At 42.0% G+C, this 18,692-nt stretch overlaps 2 protein-coding genes across 3 annotated transcripts in view; one reads left to right on the forward strand and one right to left on the reverse strand.

Annotated features, from left to right (window-relative positions):
• Positions 1-80: 80 nt before the first annotated feature.
• On the reverse strand, positions 81-2,576 carry prr13 (proline rich 13). The gene is made up of 4 exons (XM_020495451.2): positions 2,310-2,576; positions 1,963-2,017; positions 1,368-1,858; positions 81-584 (listed from the first exon to the last, which is right to left on the reverse strand). Exons 2-4 carry the CDS (start codon positions 1,976-1,978, stop codon positions 540-542), a joined length of 552 nt encoding a protein of 183 aa, XP_020351040.1. The 5' UTR covers positions 1,979-2,017; positions 2,310-2,576; the 3' UTR covers positions 81-539.
• Positions 2,577-10,232: 7,656 nt separating this feature from the next.
• LOC109899779 (NLR family CARD domain-containing protein 3) overlaps positions 10,233-18,692 on the forward strand; it is a 23,527-nt gene continuing 15,067 nt past the window's right edge. The window contains exons 1-2 of one of the 2 annotated variants that reach the window (XM_031823516.1): positions 10,233-11,079; positions 18,595-18,688. In XM_031823516.1, the coding sequence (XP_031679376.1) occupies positions 18,600-18,688 (89 nt within the window). In that variant the 5' untranslated portion in view covers positions 10,233-11,079; positions 18,595-18,599. The remainder of the gene's footprint in view (positions 11,080-18,594; positions 18,689-18,692) is intronic. The other variant, XM_031823461.1, reaches the window with a different exon arrangement.

The following is an 18,692-nucleotide window of genomic DNA, read 5'->3' on the forward strand; positions in this document are numbered from 1 at the left end:
TCTCTGTCAGAGCTGAAATATGAAGTCAAACCGATACATTTTGTGATGTAAATACAGTACTTAAAAAAATAAAAAATAAATCCAGTATTAAAATAAATATTTATTTGTTGTTGTTTTTTTTACTGGGGAAATTCCACACATTTCGCTCACTCGCTCAGCTATAGCCTATATATTATTTATAGTTGGGAATATATATCAACCATTTGAAATATTACTTATCAGTGTAAAGGCATAATATTATACATTATAGTGCATATCCTCATGACTGTGCACACATTCATAGGCCTATATCCCTAAAATGTTAAGACTATGGAAGGCATAATTGTGTTCATTATACATACTTTTGTTACAGTGGTATACAATTAATATTCAAATCATTTTCCAATCATTTTTTCCCATTCTTAATAATAGTCCTCCCCCATCCTAACACGTTCCTTTAACCTCATTGCAATTTAGGTAGAAGAAGAAGAGGCCATTTTTCCCCCATTTAATTCAAGGATGTGCTGTGTTGAAGACACTGTTGGATGTTGTTAGTGACATCACTCCTCGTCGCTGCTGCTGCTGCTGCTACTGCTTGAAGAGTGCTGGGGGGAAAAAATTAACATTTAGGTCATTTAGCAGACTCTCTTACCCACAGTGACTTACAGTCAGTTCATTCAACTAGGTAAGACAACCACATAACAGTTGTAAGTTCATCGATAAAGAAGCTATCAGTGAAACCCGTGCTAGTTGTCTCGACGACTGAATAAAGAAAGGAGGCGTCTCTCACACAACCCCACCAATGAAACAAGAACAAAATAGGTGGACAGAACCTCGGAAACCCAGAAATAAAATATTGCATCAGATGCTCAATTAAGTCCTGGGGGTATACATTTTTAAAAGATACAGGCAGGGTGACAGCTCTACCCCCTCTCAGGCAAGCCTCACTCTCTCACAACAAAACAATAACATTTTTGACAGCAGGATGAGAAACGATATTACTCACACAAATAAACAAAAAGTTTGGTACACACACACACATGAATAGTTCTCAGGGCAAGAGCCTCGATTTCCAGTCTTCCTAGTCGTGTGATGAACAAAACTTGTGAGTATGTTAACGCAAAGCAAACAGGTCAGTAAAAATACCTCAGAGGGGACCAGACTTAGAGTACACACAGTGGCTTGATCCCAAATGACACCCTATAGCACTACTTGTGACCTGGGCACTATAAGGAATAGGGTGCCAATTGGGAAGCACAGAGTGAGTCATGGTACCATCAGTGGGAGGTACAGTCACCTGTCAACTGCACTCAAAATCCACAGACCCTCCCTGTTATTGATTGACACACAGACACACACAAACAACAAACAAACAGAGAGACACCCACCTTCCTGTGGCCTCCATGATGCTTCAGGTGTTTGTCGGCTTTGTGCGCCTTCTTCCCCTTCGCCTTCTTCATTTTTTTGTGTGCCTTGTGTCCAGTGACTCCCATCCCGAATCCCGCCACACCCCCAGCCATGCCGGGATGCATGCCCCCGGGGTAGACTCCACCTGGATGGACCCCACCAGGGTAGGGCCCTGGGTAACCAGGTGCACCTGGTCCAGCTGGATAAGGCTGTTGTCCTCCTGGGTATTGTCCGTAAGGCATGGATCCTGGAGGCATGGCTGGATTCATACCGGGGGCCATACCAGGGGCCATACCGGGGGCCATACCAGGGGCCATACCGGGGGCCATACCAGGGGCCATACCAGGGGGATAAGCAGGGTTTGTGCCAGGTGCGTACATGGGGTTCTGACCTTGAGGGTGTGCTGGGTTTGGACCAGAAGGGAATCCAGGGTTGTAGGCTGGGGGGAAGGCCGGGTTCTGGCCAGGGGGACCTGAACAGGATTTCATAAACGTTGTAATATATCCGACTGATATAACTTTGGCGATAACATGAAGATAGTTATGGCATAATATAGTATTAATATATTCTACCTACCTTGGTTAGGCCACATGTTGTGTCCTGAATATGAATATGAAAAAGTGATGATCTCCTGGAAGAAACAAAAGTACTTTAAACAAACGAATAGCAGAAAGGTAAATTATATGCAACTTATTCATAGTCCAGTTATTATATAGCCTATTCTAATGATAGCAACATCGAGTGGATGTATCACAACCACATTCCCACGATACACATAACATGAACAGGTTAGTCCACTATAGAGCTTGGCCAATTATAACAAAATATCGACAAGTTACTATACAATAATATGATTCTATAAGAAATACTGTCGATTATCCTATGTAGATAACACATTTAATGCTGCAGTTTGACTTTCATACCTGCGGTAGCTTCTTGATGTCGATCTGAGAAAGTTTCTCGCGAATTCGTTGCTGTTTCTCTTCCGGATAGGGGTGTGACTAGTAAGGAAATACAATCCTCGAAAATTGGCAAGCAAGCCCCGCCCGTCAATAAAATGTTACGTGTGCTCTCTCACCAGTCTCTTCGATATTATTTATTGCGATGATGCGCTTGTATCGTTGGTAATGGATAGGTAAACACACCTAGGGAATTCAACTCAACAATACTGAATTGTAGGCTATTGCACAATTGGACATTAGAGTCAAGTGGATTTCAATAGGGTACTGTATGTGCGTAAACGTGTCGTAAAAGATGTGCTTATCATCAGACAACCCCATAACATAATGAACATACGTGCTAAGGTAATATGCGAGAAGATAACATATGAAGCGTAGACAAAGTTCAGATTCTGCAGTCTTGAAGAAATGTAGAAGATGCCATAGCGCCAAAAGAATGAGCAGTGTTTCAATCGAATTGGGTTTCTCAATGTCTAGGCTATTGCAATGATTTGGTCCCTTTAACGTACTGTATATATTTTTAAGGGAAAGATCTAGTCAGTTGTACAACTGAATGCCTTCAACTGAAATGTGTCTTCCGCATTTAATGGGTTTGGGTTAACTGCCTTGCTGAGGGGCAGAACGACATATTCTTACATTGTCAGCTCGGGGATTGGAGCTAGCAACCTTTCGGTTACTGGCCCAACGCTCTAATCACTAGCTAGTTTACCTGCCGCCCCTCCTCACCAAGGTAAAATGTTTTATATAGGATATTCGGATTTCTCTTATCTATAGCTATTGAACATGACTATGAGATGGTATATTCTGAATCAGGGTGGATGTAGAATAATCCACACCTTTTTTTAATACTTTTTAAAATAATACGATTTCTGTTTTTTAAATCTTCAAAAGCTCCTAGACAAAGTGTGCCATAACTATGAAAATTATACACTACATGGCCAAAAGTATGTGGACACCCTTTCACATGAGTTAGATTCAGCTATTTCAGCCACACCCATTGCTGGCCGGTGTATAAAATTGAGAGAACAGACATGCAATCTCCATAGACAAACATTGGCAGTAGAATGGCCCGTAATGAAGAGCTCAGTGACTTTTAACGTGGCACTGTCATAGGATGCCACCTTTCCAACAAGTCAATTCGTCAAATTTATGCTTTTCTAGAGCTGCCCCGGTCAACTGTAAGTGCTGTTATTGTGAAGTAGAAATGTCTAGGAGCAACAACGGCTCAGCCGCGAAGTGGTAGGCCACACAAGCTCACAGAATGGGACCGCCGAGTGATGAAGCGCATAGCGAGTAAAATTTGTCTGTCCTCAGTTGCAACACTCACTATAGAGCTCCAAACTGCCTCTGGAAGCAACATCAGCACAAGAACTGTTAGTCGGGAGCTTCAAGATGTCACAAGCCTAAGATCACCATGCGCAATGCCAAGCGTCGGCTGGAGTGTTGTAAAGCTCACCGCCATTGCACCCTGGAGCAGTGGAAACTTGTCCTCTGGAGTGATAAATCACGCTTCACCATCTGGCAGTCCGACACACAAATCTGAGTTTGACGGATGCCAGGAGAACGCTACCAGCCCGAATGCATAGTGCCAACTGTAAAGTTTGGTGGAAAAGGAATAATGGCCTGCAGCTGTTTTGTCATGGTTCGGGATAGACCCCTTAGTTTCTGTGAAGGGAAATCTTAATGCTACAGTATACAATGACATTCTAGACTATTCTGTGCTTCCAACTTTGTGGCCACAGTTTGGGGAAGGCCCTTTCCTGTTTCCACATGACAATGCCCTTGTGCACAAAGTGAGGTCAATACAGAAATGTTTTTTCAAGATCGGTGTGAACTTGACTGTTCTGCACAGAGCCCTGACCTCAACCCCATCGAACACCCTTGGGATGAATTGGAACGCCGACTGCGAGCCAGGCCTAATCGCCCAACATCAGTGCCCGACCTCACTAATGCTCTTGCGGCTAAATGGAAGCAAGTCCCCGCAGCAACGTTCCAACATCTAGTGGAAAGCCTTCCCAGAAGAGTGTAGGCTTTTATGGCAGCAAAGGGAGGGACCAACTCAATATTAATGCCCATGATTTTGGAATGAGATGTTCGATGAGCAGGAGTCCACAAAGTGTCCACATATTGTCCACAAGGTGTCCACATATTGTCCACAAGGTGTCCACAAGGTGTGGACACCCTTGGCATTCTCTCAACCAGCTTCATGTGGTAGTCACCTGGAATGCATTTCAATTAACAGGTGTGCCTTGTTAAAAGTTCATTTGTGGAATTTCATTCCTTCTTAATGCTTTTGAGCCAATCAGTTGTGTTGGCCTGACAAGGTAGGGGTGGTATACAGAAGATAGCCCTATTTGGTAAAAGATCAAGTCTATATTATGGCAAGAATAGCTCAAATAAGCAAAGATAAACTACAGTCTTGGTTGAGAGAATGCCAAGAGTCTGAAAAGCTGTCATCAAGGAAAAGGCTGGCTACTTTGAAGAATCTAAAATATATTTAGATTTGTTTAACACTTTTTTGGTTACAACATGATTCCATATGTGATATTTCACAGTTTTGATGTTGTCACTGTTATTCTGCAATGTAGAAAATAGTCAAAATAAAAAATTAACTTGAATGAGTAGGTGTGTCCAAACTTTTGACTGGTACTGTATCATTGACAACAGCTCAGGATTCAACACCATAGTCCTCTCCAAGCTTGGGATCCCGGGACTGAACACCTCCCTTTGCAACTGGATCCTGGACTTCCTGATGGGCCGACCCCAGGTGGTGATGGTAGGCAACATCACCTCTGCCACACTGACCATGAGAGAGGACATAAGTGACCTGGCAGTGTGGTGCCGGGGCAACAACCTCTCCCTAAACGTCAGTAAGACCAAGGAGCTGATCGTGGACTACAGGAAACGGAGGGGGTGGAGGGGGGAGGCACACCACCATCTACATCAACGGGGCTGTAGTGGAGTGGGTCGAGAGCTTCAAGTTCCTCGGTGTCCAAATCACTAAGGACTTAACATGGTCCACTCACACTCGTACAGTCACGAAGAAGGTGCGACATCACCTCTTCCCCCTCAGGAGGTTGAAAAGATTTGGCAACAGGCCCTCAATTTTATTTTATTTATTTTACCTTTATTTAACCAGGCAAGTCAGTTAAGAACAAATTCTTATTTTCAATGACGGCCTGGGAACAGTGGGGTTAACTGCCTGTTCAGGGGCAGAACGACAGATTTGTACCTTGTCAGCTCGGGGTTTGAACTCGCAACCTTCCGGTTACTAGTCACACGCTCTAACCACTAGGCTACCCTGCCGCCCCCAGGCGGGGCTCAGAAGTACTCAGAAGTAACTGAAATACATATTTCAAATACATGTAACAGAAATACTGTCCTTTTACAACAACAAAAAACCTACATATAAATACTTTAGTAGCCTTAACCCAACACATGGCAACCTCGTTAAAAGGTATGGAACTCTTGGCATAACAGGTGTTGGGTTGACAGTCGCTGGAGCTGGTTTTGAGCTCTGATCGGGGCTACACCTCCCAATTCGCTACATCGGTGTCAGAAGTGGGATGATGCCTGTGAGGTCATCGGAGAGGCGTGATATGCGTGAGGGACTTGGTATAGAGAAGCATTGGGGGGGGGGAACGCTCTCCCAAAGGAAGTTGGTAGTGTAGCGACCTTAAACCAACACTATTATTGACCTTATCAAGATATCTTGGCTTAATGGTTTGACAGTGACTGGGCCTGGGTTTGATTCCAGTCGGAGCTGCCCTTGGAATTCGCTACAATACTATCCCAAAGAATAGTCATTGTGGACATTTTTACAGTTGGGTTGATGTGTCAAAGGTTATTCATTGCCATAAATATAAACAACAATTGTACACCCAGAACATTCCCTGGCTGACTTTATGTATTGCTGGTGGTGTTATGGTATCCAAAGTTCAGCTGGCTGCCCAACCCAGAAGGTGAAAGAGCGATATGCTATCTCAGAGGTGCACAAACAAATTTTCTCAAGCAGTCTTCAAGAACAGACCATGAAAATGTTTCAGGGATTTCATGACCTGATGTTCGAGTTGTGATTCTAGCCATAACAAGGTAAGGATCCAAATGTATTATATGAAATCATATGGATTGGATTGTGTAATCCATTTTAATTGAGGAAATCTGTTACCAAGTATTCCCAAGCATAAATAGAGAGACTATGTAGTCATATCCCAAAGTAATCAAGGTTTGAAATGTTTATGTTGTTGCTATATACTGTATCTGTTTGGGCTTCTTGCAGTCAATTTGCAGTGTACAAATTATTTGTAAACTGCGATTTCAAATCTCATCACTGACAACTTTAGCATTTTAGCTAAATATTAACTTAACTAAATATTAACTTAACTAAATACTAACCCTAGCTACATTGCAACTGCTTAACCCTTTTAACTAACCCTTCCCCTTACCCTAACCTAACTCCTAACCTTAACCATTTAACCTAACTCCTAAACTTAACCCTTTTAACTAACCCTTCCCCTAAACCTAACTCTTAACCTTAACCCCTTTAACTAACCCTAACCCTAACCTATTTCCTAACCTTAACCCCTTTAACTAACCCTTCCCCTAACCCTAACCTAACTCCTAACCTTAACCCCTTTAACTAACCCTTCCCCTAACCCTAACCTAACTCCTAACCTTAACCCTTTTAACTAACCCTTCCCCTATCCTAACTCCTAACCTTATCCCTTTTAACTAACCCTAACCTAACTCCTAACCTTAACCCTTTTAACTAACCCTTCCCCTAACACTAACCTAACTCCTAACCTTAACCCTTTTAACTAACCCTTCCCCTAAACCTAACTCCTAACCTTAACCCCTTTAACTAACCCTAACCATAACCTAACTCCTAACCTTAACCCCTTTAACTAACCCTTCCCCTAACCCTAACCTAACTCCTAACCTTAACCATTTTAACTAACCCTTCCCCTAACCCTAACCTAACTCCTAACCTTAACCCTTCCCCTAACCTATCTCCTAACCTTAACCCCTTTAACTAACCCTAACCCTAACCTTAACCCCTTTAACTAACCCTTCCCCTAACCCTAACCTAACTCCTAACCTTAACCCCTTTAACTAACCCTAACCCTAACCTAACTCCTAACCTTAACCCTTTTAACTAACCCTTCCCCTAACCCTAACCTAACTCCTAACCTTAACCCCTTTAACTAAACCTTCCCCTAACCCTAACCTTAACCATTTAACCTAACTCCTAACCTTAACCCTAACCCCTAGTGTCGCTAATGTTAGCGAGCTAGCTAACATTAGCCTCCTAGCTTCCCCCTCAGGAGGTTGAAAAGATTTGGCAACAGGCCCTCAATTTTTAATTTTTAATTTTACCTTTATTTAACCAGGCAAGTCAGTTAAGAACAAATTCTTATTTTCAATGACGGCCTAGGAACAGTGGGGTTAACTGCCTGTTCAGGGGCAGAACGGCAGATTTGTACCTTGTCAGCTCGGGGTTTGAACTCGCAACCTTCCGGTTACTAGTCACACGCTCTAACCTTCTAGGCTACCCTGCCGCCCCCAGGCGGGGCTCAGAAGTACTCAGAAGTAACTGAAATACATATTTCAAATACATGTAACAGAAATACTGTCCTTTTACAACAACAAAAAACCTACATATAAATACTTTAGTAGCCTTAACCCAACACATGGCAACCTCGTTAAAAGGTATGGAACTCTTGGCATAACAGGTGTTGGGTTGACAGTCGCTGGAGCTGGTTTTGAGCTCTGATCGGGGCTACACCTCCCAATTCGCTACATCGGTGTCAGAAGTGGGATGATGCCTGTGAGGTCATCGGAGAGGCGTGATATGCGTGAGGGACTTGGTATAGAGAAGCATTTGGGGGGGGGAAACGCTCTCCCAAAGGAAGTTGGTAGTGTAGCGACCTTAAACCAACACTATTATTGACCTTATCAAGATATCTTGGCTTAATGGTTTGACAGTGACTGGGCCTGGGTTTGATTCCAGTCGGAGCTGCCCTTGGAATTCGCTACAATACTATCCCAAAGAATAGTCATTGTGGACATTTTTACAGTTGGGTTGATGTGTCAAAGGTTATTCATTGCCATAAATATAAACAACAATTGTACACCCAGAACATTCCCTGGCTGACTTTATGTATTGCTGGTGGTGTTATGGTATCCAAAGTTCAGCTGGCTGCCCAACCCAGAAGGTGAAAGAGCGATATGCTATCTCAGAGGTGCACAAACAAATTTTCTCAAGCAGTCTTCAAGAACAGACCATGAAAATGTTTCAGGGATTTCATGACCTGATGTTCGAGTTGTGATTCTAGCCATAACAAGGTAAGGATCCAAATGTATTATATGAAATCATATGGATTGGATTGTGTAATCCATTTTAATTGAGGAAATCTGTTACCAAGTATTCCCAAGCATAAATAGAGAGACTATGTAGTCATATCCCAAAGTAATCAAGGTTTGAAATGTTTATGTTGTTGCTATATACTGTATCTGTTTGGGCTTCTTGCAGTCAATTTGCAGTGTACAAATTATTTGTAAACTGCGATTTCAAATCTCATCACTGACAACTTTAGCATTTTAGCTAAATATTAACTTAACTAAATATTAACTTAACTAAATACTAACCCTAGCTACATTGCAACTGCTTAACCCTTTTAACTAACCCTTCCCCTTACCCTAACCTAACTCCTAACCTTAACCATTTAACCTAACTCCTAAACTTAACCCTTTTAACTAACCCTTCCCCTAAACCTAACTCTTAACCTTAACCCCTTTAACTAACCCTAACCCTAACCTATTTCCTAACCTTAACCCCTTTAACTAACCCTTCCCCTAACCCTAACCTAACTCCTAACCTTAACCCCTTTAACTAACCCTTCCCCTAACCCTAACCTAACTCCTAACCTTAACCCTTTTAACTAACCCTTCCCCTATCCTAACTCCTAACCTTATCCCTTTTAACTAACCCTAACCTAACTCCTAACCTTAACCCTTTTAACTAACCCTTCCCCTAACACTAACCTAACTCCTAACCTTAACCCTTTTAACTAACCCTTCCCCTATCCTAACTCCTAACCTTATCCCTTTTAACTAACCCTAACCTAACTCCTAACCTTAACCCTTTTAACTAACCCTTCCCCTAACACTAACCTAACTCCTAACCTTAACCCTTTTAACTAACCCTTCCCCTAAACCTAACTCCTAACCTTAACCCCTTTAACTAACCCTAACCATAACCTAACTCCTAACCTTAACCCCTTTAACTAACCCTTCCCCTAACCCTAACCTAACTCCTAACCTTAACCATTTTAACTAACCCTTCCCCTAACCCTAACCTAACTCCTAACCTTAACCCTTCCCCTAACCTATCTCCTAACCTTAACCCCTTTAACTAACCCTAACCCTAACCTTAACCCCTTTAACTAACCCTTCCCCTAACCCTAACCTAACTCCTAACCTTAACCCCTTTAACTAACCCTTCCCCTAACCCTAACCTAACTCCTAACCTTAACCCTTTTAACTAACCCTTCCCCTAACCCTAACCTAACTCCTAACCTTAACCCCTTTAACTAAACCTTCCCCTAACCCTAACCTTAACCATTTAACCTAACTCCTAACCTTAACCCTAACCCCTAGTGTCGCTAATGTTAGCGAGCTAGCTAACATTAGCCTCCTAGCTTCCCCCTCAGGAGGTTGAAAAGATTTGGCAACAGGCCCTAAATTTTTAATTTTTAATTTTACCTTTATTTAACCAGGCAAGTCAGTTAAGAACAAATTCTTATTTTCAATGACGGCCTAGGAACAGTGGGGTTAACTGCCTGTTCAGGGGCAGAACGACAGATTTGTACCTTGTCAGCTCGGGGTTTGAACTCGCAACCTTCCGGTTACTAGTCACACGCTCTAACCTTCTAGGCTACCCTGCCGCCCCCAGGCGGGGCTCAGAAGTACTCAGAAGTAACTGAAATACATATTTCAAATACATGTAACAGAAATACTGTCCTTTTACAACAACAAAAAACCTACATATAAATACTTTAGTAGCCTTAACCCAACACATGGCAACCTCGTTAAAAGGTATGGAACTCTTGGCATAACAGGTGTTGGGTTGACAGTCGCTGGAGCTGGTTTTGAGCTCTGATCGGGGCTACACCTCCCAATTCGCTACATCGGTGTCAGAAGTGGGATGATGCCTGTGAGGTCATCGGAGAGGCGTGATATGCGTGAGGGACTTGGTATAGAGAAGCATTGGGGGGGGGGGAAACGCTCTCCCAAAGGAAGTTGGTAGTGTAGCGACCTTAAACCAACACTATTATTGACCTTATCAAGATATCTTGGCTTAATGGTTTGACAGTGACTGGGCCTGGGTTTGATTCCAGTCGGAGCTGCCCTTGGAATTCGCTACAATACTATCCCAAAGAATAGTCATTGTGGACATTTTTACAGTTGGGTTGATGTGTCAAAGGTTATTCATTGCCATAAATATAAACAACAATTGTACACCCAGAACATTCCCTGGCTGACTTTATGTATTGCTGGTGGTGTTATGGTATCCAAAGTTCAGCTGGCTGCCCAACCCAGAAGGTGAAAGAGCGATATGCTATCTCAGAGGTGCACAAACAAATTTTCTCAAGCAGTCTTCAAGAACAGACCATGAAAATGTTTCAGGGATTTCATGACCTGATGTTCGAGTTGTGATTCTAGCCATAACAAGGTAAGGATCCAAATGTATTATATGAAATCATATGGATTGGATTGTGTAATCCATTTTAATTGAGGAAATCTGTTACCAAGTATTCCCAAGCATAAATAGAGAGACTATGTAGTCATATCCCAAAGTAATCAAGGTTTGAAATGTTTATGTTGTTGCTATATACTGTATCTGTTTGGGCTTCTTGCAGTCAATTTGCAGTGTACAAATTATTTGTAAACTGCGATTTCAAATCTCATCACTGACAACTTTAGCATTTTAGCTAAATATTAACTTAACTAAATATTAACTTAACTAAATACTAACCCTAGCTACATTGCAACTGCTTAACCCTTTTAACTAACCCTTCCCCTTACCCTAACCTAACTCCTAACCTTAACCATTTAACCTAACTCCTAAACTTAACCCTTTTAACTAACCCTTCCCCTAAACCTAACTCCTAACCTTAACCCCTTTAACTAACCCTAACCCTAACCTATTTCCTAACCTTAACCCCTTTAACTAACCCTTCCCCTAACACTAACCTAACTCCTAACCTTAACCCCTTTAACTAACCCTTCCCCTAACACTAACCTAACTCCTAACCTTAACCCTTTTAACTAACCCTTCCCCTAAACCTAACTCCTAACCTTAACCCCTTTAACTAACCCTAACCATAACCTAACTCCTAACCTTAACCCCTTTAACTAACCCTTCCCCTAACCCTAACCCTAACCTAACTCCTAACCTTAACCATTTTAACTAACCCTTCCCCTAACCCTAACCTAACTCCTAACCTTAACCCTTCCCCTAACCTATCTCCTAACCTTAACCCCTTTAACTAACCCTAACCCTAACCTTAACCCCTTTAACTAACCCTTCCCCTAACCCTAACCTAACTCCTAACCTTAACCCCTTTAACTAACCCTTCCCCTAACCCTAACCTAACTCCTAACCTTAACCCTTCCCCTAACCTATCTCCTAACCTTAACCCCTTTAACTAACCCTAACCCTAACCTTAACCCCTTTAACTAACCCTTCCCCTAACCCTAACCTAACTCCTAACCTTAACCCCTTTAACTAACCCTTCCCCTAACCCTAACCTAACTCCTAACCTTAACCCTTTTAACTAACCCTTCCCCTAACCCTAACCTAACTCCTAAACTTAACCCCTTTAACTAAACCTTCCCCTAACCCTAACCTAACTCCTAACCATAACCATTTAACCTAACTCCTAACCTTAACCCTAACCCCTAGTGTCGCTAATGTTAGCGAGCTAGCTAACATTAGCCTCCTAGCTAGAATTCATAACATATCGTTTTTGCAAATTCGTAACATATTGTACATTTAGGGAATTCGTAACATATTGTACGTGGGCAAATTCAGAACATATTGTAAGTTTAGCAAGTTTAGCAAATTCGTGACATATAATAAGAATTGTAATTCGTAGCATATCATACGAAATTGGTGATGGAAATCCACAAAATGATTACATACCATATGAAACGTAACATATTGTAAAAACTATTGGTCGCTAAATCTGGAGAAATTACAGACCATGTAAAAAAAAGTTGGTCACCAAATCCGTCTAGAAGGACCACGTAAAAACGGTCGGCTGTGAATGCCCTCACCTGTCTGAGCTGTCGGCTGTAAATGCCCTCACCTGTCTGAGCGGTCGGCTGTAAATGCCCTCACCTGTCTGAGCGGTCGGCTGTGAATGCCCTCACCTGTCTGAGCTGTCGGCTGTGAATGCCCTCACCCGTCTGAGTGGTCGGCTGTGAATGCCCTCACCCGCTATATACTTCTAACTGATTGGTCTGGTTCTGTCGTCTATAGTGCTGTCCTGTTAGAACATGATGTTGAGGTCCATCACTGTACTCTTGATAGTCAACACCACACACAGACACACAGACACACACACACAGACACACAGACACGCAGACACATACACACACAGACACAGACACAGACACGCAGACACACAGACACACAGACACATACACAGACACGCAGACACACAGACAGGCAGACACAGACACACAGACACGCACACACACAGACACGCAGACACACAGACACACACACACAGACACACAGACACGCAGACACATACACACACAGACACAGACACGCAGACACACAGACACATACACAGACACGCAGACACGCAGACACAGACACACAGACAGGCAGACACAGACACACAGACACACAGACACGCAGACACACAGACACAGACACGCAGGCACACAGACACAGACACACAGACACGCAGACACACAGACGCTGACACAGACACACAGACAGCTGTTTCCATTTGAAGATGTTGATATGATTCTTGTCAATCAGATGACATGGAATGTTAGTGTTGTGGCTCTATAAGACAAAGATATGACACATGTAAACAGTATTAGATGAGGGTTGTAACTCTGCAATGTACATGTACATGAGTAAATGCATATGGCATTACACTTAGAACACGTCTATAAAGGTCTATAAACACGGCATCAATATAACAAATAAACTTCAACATTCACCTCTTAGAGAGAGAGAGAGAGAGAGAGAGAGGGAGAGAGAAAGAGGGAGAGAGAGAGAGAGAGAGAGAGAGAGAGAGAGAGACAGAGAGAGAGACAGAGAGAGAGAGAGAGAGAGAGAGAGAGAGAGAGAGAGAGAGAGAGAGAGAGAGAGAGAGGGAGAGAGAAAGAGGGAGAGAGAGAGAGAGAGACAGAGAGAGAGAGAGAGAGAGAGGGAGAGAGGGAGAGAGAGAGAGAGAGAGAGAGAGAGGGAGAGAGAGAGAGAGACAGAGAGAGAGACAGAGAGAGAGAGAGAGAGAGAGAGAGAGAGGGAGAGAGAGAGAAAGAGGGAGAGAGAGAGAGAGAGACAGAGAGAGAGACAGAGAGAGAGAGAGAGAGAGGGAGAGAGAAAGAGGGAGAGAGAGAGAGAGAGAGCGAGAGAGAGAGAGAGAGACAGAGAGAGAGAGAGAGAGAGAGAGAGAGAGAGAGAGAGAGAGAGAAACTAATTACTTGGATTGACAAAGGGTCAAGATTTATCATGTCTGCCCTTGGTCCACTGGGTCGTATATTACTCTGCACATGAGCTCCAATGACTGTCTTGAGATGACTCCTAAAGCTTGCGGATGGCAGCGCAATAAAACTCCTTTTATAAAAGGTCACTATGGAAAACGCTGTGGTAGCGTGTTCATGTAAAATACTATATTTACCAATACAACAATTCATTCACTTCTGAAAAAGTACTGGTGCAACCTATGCAATAATAACACTTTATAATATATCATAATACTACATATGACACAATTAAATCAAATGTTATTGGTCATGTCCATATATCCACAGCAGATGTTATTGGGGGGTGTATCCGCATGTTATCTTGGCCAGGTCGCAGTTGTAAATGAGAACTTGTTCTCAACTAGCCTACCTGGTTAAATAAAGGTGAAATAAAAAAAATCATGTTGTGTAACTGGCTCCAACAGTGCAGTAGTATCTAACGATTCACAACAATACACACAAATCTAAAAGAATGGAATTAGGTTGAGCAATGTCGGAGTGACATTGACTAAAATACAGTAGAATAGAATACAGTATATACACATATGTTCCTATTAAAGTGGCCAGTGATTCCATGTCTATGCACAGTGCCTGTGGAAAGTATTCAGACCTCTTGACTTTTTCCACATTTTGTTACGTAAACAACCTTATTATAAAATTGATTAAAACATTATTTTTTTTACTCAGCAATCTACACACAATACCCCATAATGACATCACAATACCCCGTAATGACATCACAATACCCCATAATGACATCACAATACCCCATAATGACATCACAATACCCCGTAATGACATCACAATACCCCATAATGACATCACAATACCCCATAATGACATCACAGTACCCCATAATGTCATCACAATACCCCATAATGTCATCACAATACCCCATAATGACATCACAATACCCCATAATGTCATCACAATACCCCATAATGACATCACAATACCCCATAATGACATCACAATACCCCATAATGACATCACAATACCCCATAATGACATCACAATACCCCATAATGACATCACAATACCCCATAATGACATCACAATACCCCATAATGACATCACAATACCCCTCCATAATGACATCACAATACCCCATAATGACATCACAATACCCCATAATGACATCACAATACCCCATAATGACATCACAATACCCCATAATGACATCACAATACCCCATAATGACATCACAATACCCCATAATGACATCACAATACCCCATAATGACATCACAATACCCCATAATGACTTCACAATACCCCATAATGACATCACAATACCCCATAATGACATCACAATACCCCATAATGACATCACAATACCCCATAATGACTTCACAATACCCCATAATGACATCACAATACCCCATAATGACATCACAATACCCCATAATGACAAGGTAAAAACAGGTTTTTAGAATTTTTTTTGCAAATTTAAAATTAATAAATAGAAATACCTTATTTACATAGGTTTTCAGACCGTTTGCTATGAGACTCGAAATTGAGCTGGGGTGCATCCTGTTTCCGTTGATCATCCTTAAGATGTTTCTATAACTTGATTGCACATGATTTGGAAAGGCACACACCTGTCTATATAAGGTCCCACAGTTGACAAAGCAAAAACCAAGCCGTGAGGTCAAAGGAAGTGTCCGTAGGGATCCGAGACAGGATTGTGTCATTACACAGATTTTTTTATATTTGCAAAATGTTCTACAAACCTGTTTTACCTTTGTCATTATGGGGTATTGTGATGTCATTACGGGGTATTGTGATGTCATTATGGGGTATTGTGATGTCATTACGAGGTATTGTGATGTCATTATGGGGTATTGTGATGTCATTATGGGGTATTGTGATGTCATTATGGGGTATTGTGATGTCATTACGGGGTATTGTGATGTCATTATGGGGTATTGTGATGTCATTATGGGGTATTTTGATGTCATTATGGGGTATTGTGATGTCATTACGGGGTATTGTGATGTCATTATGGGGTATTGTGATGTCATTATGGGGTATTGTGATGTCATTATGGGGTACTGTGATGTCATTATGGGGTATTGTGATGTCATTATGGGGTATTGTGATGACATTATGGGGTACTGTGATGTCATTATGGGGTATTGTGATGTCATTATGGGGTATTGTGATGACATTATGGGGTACTGTGATGTCATTATGGGGTATTGTGTGTAATTGATGAGGGGGGGAAAAAACATGTAATCCATTTTAGAATAAGGTTGTAATGTAACAAAATGTGGAAAAAGTCAAGGGGAAAAAGTATTTAATATTTTCTGAAGACACAGCTTTCTAAGGTGCAGGGTTGAGTAGCCTGGTGGTAGCTGGCTAGTGATGGCTATTTAACAGTCTGATGGCCTTGAGATTGAAGCTGTTTTTCAGTCTTTCGAGTCCCAGCTCGATAAACAATACACAACGTAGCATTGGTAACTCTTAACATTGAAGAATAGTAACAGTTATACAGTAGAACAAATGGCTGAAACGTATCAAAGTAACAGGAAGTAATTCGTGGTAATGACTTATTATTACACAGCATATAAAACAAAGAAACCTCCCCTGCAAGTTACATTTTAATGCACAACATTAAGACATACGTGTTACTGTTGGAAAATAAAACGTCCTCCGAAACATTTGTCTTTTCCCTTCGGATGACGATCACACTCTGACCTGAATGGGTGAGTGTACCGATTCGCACTTCATTTTGGAAAACTGTTCCGGAACAATAATAGTCTCATGTTTTCACAACAAAGCATTTAATTAAACCGTTGACAGACCCTTTCTCTGCGCGCTCGAGAAAGGCAAGAAGGAGAGAGAGAGAGAGAGAGAGAGGAGGAGTTGGAAACGTACCCGGTGGTGAGATATTCTGTAGCTATTTCAGGTAACGTGTCAGCCTATTAGATATGATAATATAACAAATTCCCTATTACTAGACTATTGAAAATGAAATAGGTCTACAAATTCAATATAATTGTAGGCTAACTCTGTAAGCAACCAACATCATCGCCTCGGGCCAATAGGTTCTCTTCCAGACTCATGGATGTAAGGTTTGGATGGTAGCATATATTAACCAGTCCATCTACGATTATTATTTTATATCAGTTTTTTTTTTTCAGGCTTGGGCTCATATAGGCCTGTGCATATGAATAAACTGTAATATGGGTGTTTTTAATTAATCATCACCTTAGAAAGCATATATTTCTTCAAATTGATCGATCACAAGTTAACGTGAGTTTTAAAAGCATTGATCATTTGCATTGATGTCAGAGAGGTTAGAAGGCCGTTAGCGACCTGATGATCACGAGCGAGTTGGGTACTACTAACACATGTCCAGAGTGAATAAAAGGAGATGACCGTGGAATTTGACTGCTGTCATGACTCATCACTACCGGTATGACGGTTATAAGGTCACCTTGTTGTTGGGGACCCCTGGTGGAAGGTAACAGAGGAAGGCTGAATGTTGTTGAGGACCCCTGGTAGAAGATAACTAAGCCTGTGCTATGTAGTTGTCTCACCTAGCTATCTGAAGATGAATGCACTGACTAAGCCTGTGCTATGTAGTTGTCTCACCTAGCTATCTGAAGATGAATGCACTGACTAAGCCTGTGCTATGTAGTTGTCTCACCTAGCTATCTGAAGATGAATGCACTGACTAAGCCTGTGCTATGTAGTTGTCTCACCTAGCTATCTGAAGATGAATGCACTGACTAAGCCTGTGCTATGTAGTTGTCTCACCTAGCTATCTGAAGATGAATGCACTGACTAAGCCTGTGCTATGTAGTTGTCTCACCTAGCTATCTGAAGATGAATGCACTAACTGGTAAATTGCTCTGCTAAAGGCCAAAAATGTAAATGTTGTACTTATGTCAAAGTGTCAGTTTGTTTCACTGTACTGTGTCTTAGGTTTATTGATAAGACACTTGCAACAGTCTGTATGTCAGGGAAAAGGAGGATGCCTAGTCAGAATGCCTTCAACTGAATTGTGTCTTCTGCATTTAACCCAACCCCTCTGAATCAGAGAGGCGCGGGTGGCTGCCTTAATCGACATCCACATGTTTGGTGCCCGGGGAATAATAATAAATCAATCAATCAATCAATAGTATTTATAAAGCTCTTCTTACATCAGCTGATGTCACAAAGTGCTGTACAGAAACCCAGCCTAAAACCCCAAACAATGCAGGTGTAGAAGCACAGTGGCTGGTGGGTTAAGAGCCTTGCTCAGGGGCAGAATGACAGATTCTTACCATGCCAGCTCGTGGATTCGATCCAGCAACCTTTTGGTTACTAGTCCAACGCTCTAACCAACAAGCTACCATTGACCTTGGATGACAGGAGCTTTGTATGGCTAATGTTATTGTGCCTCATTGTGCTTCAACTTGTGTTTCATGACCGTCTGGATTTTTGCCTAACGTTACTGTAACGTTCTGCTTCATGTCTTTGGTTAGGTTCAATGAGTCTCTCTGAGGAGGGAGAGCAGTGGGCCACTGCCTCTAAGATGAGTCTCTCTGGAAAACATGACTCCAACTCAAAAGCTGAAAGGTGG

Source organism: Oncorhynchus kisutch, linkage group LG1 (assembly GCF_002021735.2).
Source record: "Oncorhynchus kisutch isolate 150728-3 linkage group LG1, Okis_V2, whole genome shotgun sequence".
Lineage (NCBI taxonomy): Eukaryota > Metazoa > Chordata > Actinopteri > Salmoniformes > Salmonidae > Oncorhynchus > Oncorhynchus kisutch.

Bases quoted from the DNA above. Each gene is read 5' to 3' on its own strand.
- prr13 (XM_020495451.2), bottom strand. The intron at 585-1,367 runs GTGGGTGTCTCT...TTTTCCCCCCAG, and splicing joins ATCATGGAGGCCACAGGAAG to CACTCTTCAAGCAGTAGCAG.